A 12,277-nucleotide genomic window follows, 5' to 3' on the forward strand; every position below is an offset into this window, starting at 1 on the left:
TGATGTTGCGCTCGTCATGCAGCTCTGGCCGTGAGAGTTGCCCAATACTGAGCGCGGGTAATTCAAATAGTCGGTAAAGGGGGAAAGAAATATATTAAAAGTTATTAGGTTTAAACAGTTTTTAAGTCTAGAAAAAAATAATACAAATAAAAAAGAAATTACAAATAATTGAATAGAATTTTTAGTGTACTTATATTATACAAGGCACGAACATAAATTATTTCGGCTTAAATAAATAACAAAAACAATCACTTCTAATAAAAAAACACTGATGAAAAATTCAAATAAAATAAAATTCGTAAAAAAATAAAATAAACTTTTTTTAATATTTAAAATATTATTTCACAAAAATTTCGCAATTAAAAAATGTAACGCTTGAATAAAAAAAAATCTTTAAATGTTAAAATACGTGAGAAAAAAAAGTTGTTAGACTAAAATTTAAAAAATTCCAATCTTTATGTTTTTGCGTGTTTTTAAAAATAAATATTCCTATTCCAAAACTAAATACTGACTAAAAAATACACAATACAAAAATTACTTAATATATATAAAAAAAAATCCAATTAAAAATATATTTGAAGACACCATTAAAATGCATTTATAGACACATGTTATATTTATTTATTATGCGAAACTTAAGAAAACATAGTCGTGTTTTACAAGCATCCGTTGTAATTTAGTTTTTTTTTCCATTGTTAAATGTAAACGGAAATCACAAGAAATTATAAAGTAACACAGTCGGAACCAAGATATCAGACTAATTGAAATCTGTAAGCCATATGGGAAATTGGGTTTCTTTTTTTACGCTTCACATAAATTTCCTTTTTTCAACTAATATAATACTTAAGACTTAAATAACCTTTTCTTTTTTCTGTATTCGACGAAAGTTTTTCATTTTGCTTTTTTGTCTACGAGCTAAAAATACATATTAAGCTAATTTGTTGCTTGATGCGTTTCTTCTGTGTTTTTCCTCCTTTGGGCTTTCTTTCTGGATGGTTTAGCAATTGAAATCGTTCGTTACTTGTCTAAGAAGTATGTCCCAGCGAGAACCTATCGCAACTGGTGATGGGTAATATGTAATGATGGGTGAAGCATTTCTATGAGCGACGACTGAATATTAAATTGCATTGGTTGTTGTTGTTGTGTTGAGTTGGCAAACGCAGAGCATCTGAGCGGAGTTTCATCGCGGTTTTGGTATCTGGAATCTTGGGTAGTCGGTTGGCCTTAGCCATCGGCCAAAGCGGGCGTCACCCATCCGTACTTCTCGTGTGTCTTTACCAGCGAACGGAACGACTCCTCCGCCTGGCGACTGCAAAAAATATTAATATTTGAATTATTTCGAATTAATATATTAATTCCAACAGGCCTTAGACTCACCGAGTAAACTCCTTTGCATTCTTTGGCTTGCGCGTAATCCGTCCGTGACCCTTGACAACGCTGGCAGCGAATTGCATGATGACAGCTTCCACCGTATAGGCGCTGGCCCAACCGCGGGGCGTAAGTAGCTCCATGCAAATAGCCCCACCCTCCATAACATAACCCTTTTCGATGCGCGGCTCCACGACACGCATAAAAGGCGGGGCAAACGGAAAGTTGTCGGGGAAGCTCAAATGCAGCAGGATGGCCGGAACGCCCATCTCAACCATGTCCCGGGCAAGTGGTGAGTCGGGATCTATCACGTGAAGGCGGACATGCCACTCAAACAGGTTGTCATTGACGAGTTCCACCTGCGAAGATAGGAGGGAAGGTAAGCTTAGACTCTTGGTAATTTCTACTTTGACTCACTGTGAAGACGGCATCGTTCTTGCACTGCAGCCGCTCCATTTCACGGTACTCTTTCATGAGACGCCGCGAACGGATCGTTTGATCCGGCGCGGCCACCAGATGGCGTCCCGTTGTCGGCGCCACCCTGCCAAGATGGATAGTAAAGTTAGAAGGTTATGAACAAAGCAGTTTGATATAGCTTTTGTTTTAAATATTAATTTTTGACATGTATTTACTTGTGATCTTGTCGTCGCCGCTTGCCTGGTGAATCACAAACAGCCTGTTCGGCTGCCATACGCACCACAGCATTCTTTGAGGCGGCTGCAGCTCCGGACCCAGATCCCGATCCTCCGCCCACCGCTCCACCGCCCATTGCTCCTCCGCCACCTGATGGAGCTGCCGCTGCAGCAGCATCGTGGTTGTTATTGGTTATATTCGGACTGCTGCCAGTGGCACCATCAATTTTGTCATTATTATTGTTGTTATTATTATGGTTGTTGTTGTTATTATTATTATTGTTGTTGTTGTTGTTGTTGCTGGACTTGTGGAAGATTTTGCGGAATGCCGTGACAACTCTCTCCTTGGAACGCGATGACATCTTTGTTAGCTTTTTGGCTATGGGCTTGGTCTATCCTCCTTGTCAATTGTTATTATAATAATTCTTGTGCTTTGTTTTTGTGGTTTTAGGTTTAGTTTTGAGCGGTGGTGGCTTTTGAATTCCTATAGTTTACAAGTTATTGTGTGGGGCGTCGTGGTTGTTCAGTCTTCTTCATTAAATTGTTTGTGGTTTTTGGTTATGACTTAAGCCTGAAATGGGAAAGAAAGAAAAGAATTATTTAATTATGTGTGGACTTATAAATGAGGAGCTATAAATTTCTAAAATTTGTCTTAAAAACCAATTAAAACACATTAAGAATTAAAATCCACGGAGTGTTTCCTATATTTCATTTGCCATATATTCCAACCTTTGCCTGCAATGTACAAGCAAAGCGAGAGAGAGAGAAAGAGTGATTTCTCTCCAGAATTAAGAATCCAAAGAGAACCACGAAAAAAAAAAATTCTGATTTATAGGAGAGCACTCTGGTAAGTCTTGAAAGGCGAATCAAAAATATATATGATTTATACAATTTTTTAATATATAAAAAATTGTTTTTTTTTAATTTTGATGGACACCTTTACAATAAAATCCAAAGCCATAGACATATTCTATTGTCTTCTCTATATTTACTTCTACTTACATACATACATATGTGTGTCGTCTACAAAATGACCATATTAGCATTTTCTTGGGGCTGACTTTATAAAATTAACATACTTGTGCATGTTAAGGATGCCATTTAGCTTGGAACTTGATTCCCCTCAAGCAATTTTCATATTTTAGTAGTCCTTCTTTCCCGTACAATTTTGCGACCTTGAACTAGGCGCCCGCACAACAATAACCAGGGGGAGTTACTCTACCATGTCTCGCAGTCATGAGCACAAACACATCATCCTTGGCGAACTTTTCAAGTGAATAACGAGGAGCAGCCAACGAAATATGTTAAATACAGCCGTTTTACCACAAAAAGAAAGGAAGGAAAAACAAAACAACTCATAAATGCGGCCGCAGGAAAAGGGATGACATAAAAACTTATTTCGTTCAAGCCAGTTGATTTCCAAGGAAGCTTTAAGTGATAACAAACATGGGAAAGATATTATGAAAATTTGCCAAGGAGCTATAAAGATAAGATGTAATATAACGAAATCATACAAATATTATGTGGTTACACGCAAGGGCACACAAAATTAATAAGGTATCATAGAATCTAAAGTACTTGTCTAGTGTTTTATTTTGAATTTAGAAACTAAGAACTATTAATGAAATAAAACACATAAACAGCTCTAATATATTTTAAATATTTTGCTTTCCTATGCATTTTATGTTTTAAGTTTATATATTTTTAACTAATTGGTTGAAAATAGAAGAAGAACTCGGTTTCTGTGCTCGAGGCGCACAAGCTCTATTACAAAAGTTTGCACAGCCTCTAGAGTGGCACGGTCTTTGGCCGCCTTTGACACTACCAATTTTCAGTGGTTGCCAGCGTGACAGAAACCACCTTATTCTCTGACTTTGACCAATCCCGCCCGAGCCGTGATATGGACGACGAGGTTTTGACCGTGGTGGTTTCGCCAAAGTGTTTGCCTTGCGCATAATTAGCTTTGGCCCTTAGTGCACGAGCCTTCAAAGGGGGGATTATTCCGGGGGTCACTCCAGGGCTTCTGGGCACAAGCCAAGACCTGGAACTTGGTGACCAAGGACAACCGTTGTGGGCGTTCCGTTTTTATGGTCGTGGGTGGGATGGCTAAGAGACCATTATTATTATTATTATAAAAGGTCGGATAAGTGTGAGCCAAGTTGAGAGCAGAGAGATCAGATAAACGAGTTTCGGGGGAATCTAAGGAATTTTGCCAAACAAGAGACGGCAGAGAATAAAATAATGTATACAATATAGGACATGTTTGCTTGCCCTTCTTTAAAGTAATACTATATTTTATTTATTTTACCTAACTTGTAACCAAAACATATTTCAGTTTGCTGAAGGCTTATCCATTTTTAGCCTATTAAACATGCTCCTGTATTTTCTGTTGTGCATTAACACATTTCCCCAACAATTATTCATAATTTATTACCCCAACGTTGGCTCCTTTCTTTGCTCATCTTTTATTCATTTCCAATCCAATGGAAGTTTTTCCTTTTTCCCGAAAATTATAACACATTGCTCTAGGCTTTAGAACTTCTCCCGTAATCTTGCAAATTATGAATAATTGATGGATTAATGAAACGGGCTGGACAAGAGGATTCCATTCCTTGAAACTGACTCCCAAAGACCGACTCATTAGGAGTTCATCAAGGTTCGAACTATTCCTAGGTCCCTTCCCTAGTTTTCTTTGCTTCACTCCCTTTTTCCGGCCAGCTATAGGTCATTTCCTTCCTGCAGCTCAGCTCGTGTGTGTTTGTGCCCAACTAAAAGTATTTTTAGAGAAACTTTTTGCACTTTTGCTTTCAGCCAGGGGCACTTAAAAGGAAAAATAAAAGCTGACCGAGGCCGAAACAAAGGCGCCACAGGCATCGTCCTCAGAAAAAAATAACCAAGCCAGGCAGGTTCCACAAATAATGCAGACCATAAGGGGGGAGAGCTCAGGGAGATATGTGTGCCGAACTCATGTGGATGGAAATGGGAAATGTTTTCTGGTGCGCAGACCAGCGCAACACATTTCTACAGTTCTTTCACCATTTATTTAACCAAATAAATGTCAACAATGGTTGACATATTTTTTCCCTCCACAAACGCGGCCCCAGACTCTTGAAATGTCTATACGCCAGGCAGTAGGGTGCATCGATACAGTTTGCAAAGAAAATATAAATCAAATATTTAAAGGTTGGTCGATACAGTTTGCAAAGAAACTTTAATAAAATATTTAAAGATTGGTCTATATATTTTTACAGATTGACAATAGTTATTTTTCAAAGTGCTATCCTTCACTTTAGTACAAAATATATACTGTAATTTATATAAACTGTAATTTATAATTTTCATTTCAAATAGTTTTATATTTTTGTATCTTCTGTTCTACATTATATATTTAAATCTAGCTATCTATATTAATATTCTAAGGAAGTTTATCATTTCCCATATCGGATCCACCCTAATGCAAGTACTTGTATCTATAGATTGGGCGACAAATTGACTGTGCGGGTTGAAATTACAGCTCTCACAAAAAATATATATATCTTATCTGGCGCCATGAAAATCGATATGGAGAATGACCCTCGTCATAACCCCGCTTCACCCCTTTTTCTGCATTTTACCCACTCTATAACTGACCTATCCCACCCAGCAGATACATATATATGTATATAGGACTTGTTTAATAATAGCCCACTAGCTGTTTCCTGGCTAAATCAGTGTTATTTGCCATTCCGAATATAGATAACAGCAAAGAAGTCGTTAAATCAGGTGACGGGCACGTTTTAAGGATCTACCTAATGGAATCCAATAGGTTTGATGGGTATTTAATGACATTTGCTTAATGGAGGCAAAGTTTTAATTTAGAAATTGATATTTAAAGAAACATAACACACAATAAATAGATTATCTAGATTAAAACAAAGCAATATTGTACTTTACAAACATTTTAATCCCTTCAAAAATACAGTTAAAACCATGATAAAACCTGCCTAGGGGAAAAGTTAACACAACAATTAATACAAGCAGATTTTTCGGAAAATGCACACAATTTATTCAGAATGTACGTAAAAACATAAGTATATAATATGTATACATTCTGAATATAAACAACTGGGCTCATGTTTATTGTTGTTTCATTGCATGCAAATTTCCTCGCCTGTCGCATGCAAATTTTTGAACGCAAACACGAAAGCAAAAGGGGGAAAGAAAACAATAACACGAACTGGAAAAATGCAAAAATGTTGAAATTAAGAAAAGAAATGAGAACTGTGTCAGTTTTGCGAAAAATTCAGGCAGGCGAACGGAGGAGCTGCTCAAGTTCCCTGCTCTCCTTACGCGTTTTATTTATTGATTTCTGTTCCTGCTGACTGACTTTTTAATTGCATTCGAAATGAAAATCAGAAAGTAAAACCAGGAAATACACTTTTCAAATAATTTAATACACATTTTTTTGAAATTCTAATGCAACAATTGTTAGGAAAATGTACTATTATGTGTGTTTTATTTAGATTTCCTTATATAGGAAAGATTTCGGTGGTAATTACGTAGAATTCCCAACTAGTTCTAGAATAAATTAAAAAAAAAAACTAGGTGATTTATCATGGCTTAACAAAATATTATATATATCATAGATACAATATTTATCTACCTTCACTTTTAATATTGTAAAAAAACAGTACGGTTTATTTGAGTGTAATGACCGTGTGAGAGAGAGAGAGGGAGAGAGAGAGGGAGAGAGAGAGATCGCTCGTTAATCAACTGTTTGGTGAGTAGTTGAAAAAATGCGGAAATATTTGCAAAGGGGAAAGAAGGAAGCTGAAGAAAGGCGGGGAGAGAGAGCGCGGCTGACTAATGGCCCCTGCAACGGTTCTTTGTTCTCCGCCATTACCGAACACCTACCCACACACACACTCGCTCACTCCCACAGACAATTAATCCCCCCTCTTTTTGCATCAACCTCGCACCCACCCAGATTGGATGCGATGGCATTCCGGGGTCCCTTTCCAGTTCCTGCCACGCGCCTGTCGCTGGTCATCTTGTACTTGTCCAATCGTCAGTGATGTCCAATATCAATGGGTTAACCCCTTAAATAAAGCTAAAAATAATTAATAAATAATACAAGATGTATAATAAATGTTTTCTTATCATCAAGCTTGTTTTAAAAATGTTTAAAGTTTTAAACAATACTTTTTTTTATATTAAAAAATTCCAAATGGATATCATAACCGGTCATAGCTTTCCCGCACTGCTGATGCTGCACCTCTGGCATTGTTCTAGTTGGAAGTCCGAGGGTCACCAGCGCTTGTTACGGCTTTGTTAATTTATTTATAAACAATTCTCCGCTCGGACTCGGACCCTCGTGCACATGCAAATTGAATTAAGCTGGGGAAGGGGACTACCCCTATATATGGCAAAGCTTTTAAATGTGCATTCAGCATTAATCAAGGCCAGCCATCGGATTCAGCATCCATCCATCAGCTTCCTTTATTTCCTGGTTGGATGCTGCTGCTGGACGCTAACCAAAGCCAAGTGCTTTGTCTCTCGACAAGGTTCGTTGACACTGTCTCTTTAGACACTACAATACTATATATACCCCATAATTCCCGATAACTGACTAACAGTCTGTGACTGATGGTTACACTTTAACCCCATTAGGGTCCTCCAAAAATATGTGGTTAGTATAAGGAAGGGATGCTGGTCTTGCTCCCTCTCATCTGACCTTGAATATGTCTCAGTTAGGTCTGTTTATCATTTTGATGTGGCGCCATAACACATGGCGCACAACGCAAAAGTATATATAGAAACACGAACCCAGAAAATGTGTGTTGAAAAAGGGAAGCCCAACGAAGCTAGAGATACACTGCTAGATCCTAAACATTTATGGAAAATGGGTTTTATGAAATAGTAGAAATTAATTTAATATAGAAAGTCGTATAAATAAAGACATTTATACTTATATTTACAGAGCTTTAATGAATTTTAAATGCTAAAAATATTCTCCAGAGATTCTTTTATATTCTTTCAAGAGACTGCAAACTGCTTCTTAAAGCTAAAGTATTCTCCTCAAAATAACATTTTCTCTCTCGCGTTTGCACCATATTTGGTATATGTTTTTATTAAGACCCCACAAGGCGTTTGCCGCACGCAGATATAGAAATAAAAATAAAGACAGAGCAAGAGCCTAGACAACACTCCTTGAGTGGGAGTGGGCGCGGGCCAAAAGATGAAAAGCCCAGTCAGGATTTAGGTCCTCTTCCACTCCTTGATAATACTTTTGGCCCCTAGTTCACTAATGGCGCGTGTTTCATTCAAACGGAAGCCATTTATGAAATTGCTTTCGACAAGAGGGGGAGCAACAAAGGCAAAAACAACAGAAGCAGCAACACAACTCAACGACTGCCACAACTCGTAGTGGGTTAAAAGTGGACTTTGACATGGACAGCAGACGAGGATATCGACGCATTTTCGCGAAAGTATCGTATGTCGCTTTTTTTCGAAATTGAGATTTTAATGCAAAATTGTTAGGCACCTAATGTCGCACTACCCTGTGAAATATTATAGCTGAAACCCCTATAGTTCCGATAAAAATTAAGTTTCAATTTTGTCTTTTCTATAGTGCTTCCTAAGAAATTAAAGCACAAAAAAGCTTCTCCTGTAAAATTGGATTTATCGACATACGATACTTTCGCGAAAATGCGTCGATATGGTCATATATACGCGTCATTTGATGACGTTGGCGGTGGAATTGCGGCTCAGTCTGGTCAACGTTCAAGTAAGTACACAACAAAAAAAAAAACAAGCAATATTTTGTAAAAAATTAAAAATGAAAAGTCGAAATAATTTCTAAGAAATAAAGAACCAAATACTTCATAATTCTGCAGCTGGGTATTTTTCAAAAATGAAATTATTCCACTTTAAAATTTAATTTACACTTTAAAATTTTATCTAAAAGGTAGAAAATTTATTCGAATTCTTTCCGTGTATCTACTTTCATCCATATCTTATAGCCCGTGTGTGAAACGACCTGTCAATTCGGCTTTTGTCGGGTGTCAGAGTTAAGCACTTTGGGATAGCCGGTTATTGCACATGAGATAAGCTTCAAGTGCCTGCTGTTGCGCGTTTTCAGTACGTTGGGATTGGTTATTAAATTTTGGAGAGTCGCTCATTAAATACTCGAAAAGTATGCTATACGAAAAGGTCCGCCTAAAATGTATGAAGTTTGGTTTACTTCTTAATCGGAAATAATGTTAAAATCTCGAATATTTCGTTTCTTGTTTGTATATATATGAAGTTCTATCCTAGACCTTAATATTTCAACACTCACTATAGAAAATAATGTCTATAATCCATATACATAAGTTATTATTATTTATATGAAGTCTGAGCCCTAATCGACAAACTTCTATGATATGACTTATCCCTTTGCACCACAAGGAAATTAACATTGCTGACGTCAATGGCTGACCTGGGGGCAAAATAAAAACAAGGACACACAAGGCCACACGCACTTGGTGCCACAACCACCTGCCATATATTGTTTATGCTCGGTGGAAATTGTTTATCACCTGCCGCAAAACACTCCCACTCTCATGTAAAATGCATAAATTCATGCGATAAGGGGAAAGTTCATATAATTGCCGGCGACCCTTTGCTCTTTTCTTCTATTTATAGAGTCCCCGGGGATCTGGGGTTCCGTCTTCCCAACTTGGACTCTTATTTCCATGGCTATGCATAATCAATTGGTGCGTACGCCGGGTTAAATCTATAAATTAATTCAGCCGTAAAAATAAAATGCCTACTCGGCTGGTCCATAAAAGCTTGGATGCACCCACATCCTACATCCCACATACGCCCGCCAAGTTAAGCTCCACTGATCAAGTGCGATTTAAATGCACAGCATGTCCGGAGGTCGGGAGCAGGATAGCAATTGCAGTGGACACTTGGATAATGGGATGGGGTCTATAAATTATATATAGATTAAAGATAGAGTGCTTAAATTGAAAAAATGGGTTTTCAAGGGAAAAATCGTTTAAAACCAGCAAATCAAAAAATATATTAAATATTTATTTAATAAAAGAAGCAAAGTTTAGAATAGACAGACAGATAGAAGGTGGTTTACGACTTCTGTTCTGATATAAAACAATACCAAGAGCGCCGCCTGTTTCTCTCCACTTTTAATTGTTGCTCTAGCCGGGACTTCTGTTTTTTAAGCAACAAATAACCGAAGATTATGGAATTGGTGTTAAATAATCACTTTTCAGTTGAGCACATGATTAAATTTAATATCTTTTGGAGAATGTACGAATGAAAATGTAAATATATTTTAATAACAAAATGTGGGCGATAAATTTGTAGTTTTCACTGTAAAAGGAAGAGTATGAAATGCTTTGCTTTGGCGCCTATCTTATTGTGTTGACGCAGCGGGAAAGTCTGGGACATAAAAGGAAGAGAGGAGGGAGATGAGCAGATTCTCTAGCGTTGAAGCTCCTCTGTTCTCTCCCTTTCGTTGCCGTTGAAGTGGAGCTCTGATTTCATTCATGAATACCAAATAGCGCGGAGAAGCCTTTCCTCGTCCTTATATACTACATGTACATATTTTAATACATACATAATGTATGTTTGTATGTATGCCTGCCGTGTCCTAGGCTGGTAGTATGTGCGTATCGGTGGGCGTGAAAATGTCAGCAGTAAATAAAATTTGAGCATTTTCAGTTGTGCCGAGCTCTATTCATTTGCTTAGATTTATATTCCACAATCTCCCGCTTTAGGAATTTCCTTTTATCCTTGCTTCTCAACTGTCACGGGCAATAAGAGGCAAGAGCGCAAGAACAACAATAAACAATGAATGGAAATTGAATAACCAACAAAAACGAACTGGAAAAGTTCTGTTTTTGCATTTTATTTGGGGGCCCGTTTTTCTCATATTTATTTTTCAGCCTCGTATTTTTAGCTGCGATTTTTCATTTGCTTTTGCTGGGTTAGAGATTTTAAGAGAACTTGGTGAAAATTAAAAACTTTGCTCATTAAAGCAATAAAAAGTTTAGGTTTTTATGAGACCACCGAAGGAGTTTTAAAGCCTATCTCTGATGTATCTGAACTTTTCACGAAAAACTTTGATAATTAAACTGAAAAATTAAAAATAGAATTATGTAAAAAAAGAGAAGGTGAATCTTGTGTCTCTAGCCTGACAATGCAAATGCAATTTAAAACTTGGAAAAAATAGAGAATCCGATTTCGATCTTGGAATATTTGACCATGACAGTAGCCCTGAAAAACTACTACTACAAAAAACAAACCACAAAAAGAACACTTGAAAATTTCAGTATCAAGTTCAATGAAAAGCTGGCATTGAAAGAGCAAGAGAGACAGAGAACGCATCCCGTGGCCCTCTTGAGGACAAAAATAAATCCAAGCCAATGTCAAAAGCTAAAGTGCAATGAATAGGACAAGCACAAACAAATTGACAAGAACACACACACACGCGCGCGGTATTGTTTGAGGCTTCTCGTTCTCGGTTAGTGTCATGCTTCAATTGAAAATCGAAGGGGAATAAACGGGATAGAAAGGGAGGAGCAGCGGCAGAGCGAGCGAAAGAGGAGCTCAAACAACACAAAAGTTCTACTTGCAAGAGCGAGAGGTCAAAAGCTTTTAATTGGCAAATTGTTGTGAGACGCCAAAAACCCAAAAGGGATACATGTAAGAGGAGACAGGGGAAGATAGAGAAAGAGCGATAGCCGTGAGACGCAACACAGAGGGACACTCACCGCAAAATGCAATACGCCTTTGTTGTTGTTTTCCCACGAATCGTGCTTATCAGCGTTTTTTCTATTAGTTTGGTTTTCTGTATTTATGCAGTTGGTCTTGCAATTCGCGCAACAAGCAAATAAAACGAACGCGAAATCAATCAAATGCAATTAGCAATTTAACGCAGACTTCGCCGAATTATATCTCATTTATTGCGCGCTAACAAAACTCCGCTGCAGTTTGTTTTCCGATTTACCACTTTTTCCTTCCACTAGCTGCACTTTTTCGCTGCGAATCCGCGGAAAGCGGAGAGAAATCTGAGAGGAGAGAATGGAAAACGAAGAAAAAGCTGCCAGTAAGTTTCAACAGGCAAGCTGCCAGACTGTTGGAAATTGCTTGGAGACTGCCAGACTTCTAGGCAATGCATAGTGGTTGGGTTTATATAGAGCCGGGGCATAATTACTTATGGTTGTTATATTGTTTCCACATTTTCACCAAAGTTCTACGAAGAAGGGCATAAGCCAGTGTTCATAATAGTT

General features: G+C 37.6%; 1 protein-coding gene across 1 annotated transcript; it reads right to left on the reverse strand.

Moving 5' to 3' along the window:
* Positions 1-593: 593 nt before the first annotated feature.
* On the reverse strand, positions 594-12,016 carry LOC108072860 (ubiquitin-conjugating enzyme E2Q-like protein CG4502). The gene is made up of 5 exons (XM_017164176.3): positions 11,759-12,016; positions 2,001-2,571; positions 1,786-1,909; positions 1,378-1,727; positions 594-1,309 (listed from the first exon to the last, which is right to left on the reverse strand). The coding sequence occupies exons 2-5, from the start codon at positions 2,360-2,362 to the stop codon at positions 1,225-1,227; spliced, it is 921 nt and encodes a 306-aa protein (XP_017019665.1). The 5' UTR covers positions 2,363-2,571; positions 11,759-12,016; the 3' UTR covers positions 594-1,224.
* Between the last annotated feature and the right edge of the window lie 261 nt (positions 12,017-12,277).

The sequence above is a fragment of the Drosophila kikkawai genome, chromosome 2L (assembly GCF_030179895.1).
Source record: "Drosophila kikkawai strain 14028-0561.14 chromosome 2L, DkikHiC1v2, whole genome shotgun sequence".
NCBI classification, from domain to species: Eukaryota; Metazoa; Arthropoda; class Insecta; order Diptera; family Drosophilidae; genus Drosophila; species Drosophila kikkawai.

What these genes read in the sequence shown, in the direction of transcription:
- LOC108072860 (XM_017164176.3), bottom strand. Translation starts at nt 2,362, where the DNA reads ATGTCATCGCGTTCCAAGGAGAGAGTTGTCACGGCATTCCGCAAAATC. An exon ending in AGAACGATGCCGTCTTCACA is followed by an intron (nt 1,728 to 1,785) that starts GTGAGTCAAAGT and finishes CTATCTTCGCAG; the next exon opens with GTGGAACTCGTCAATGACAA. An exon ending in AATGCAAAGGAGTTTACTCG is followed by an intron (nt 1,310 to 1,377) that starts GTGAGTCTAAGG and finishes TATTTTTTGCAG; the next exon opens with TCGCCAGGCGGAGGAGTCGT.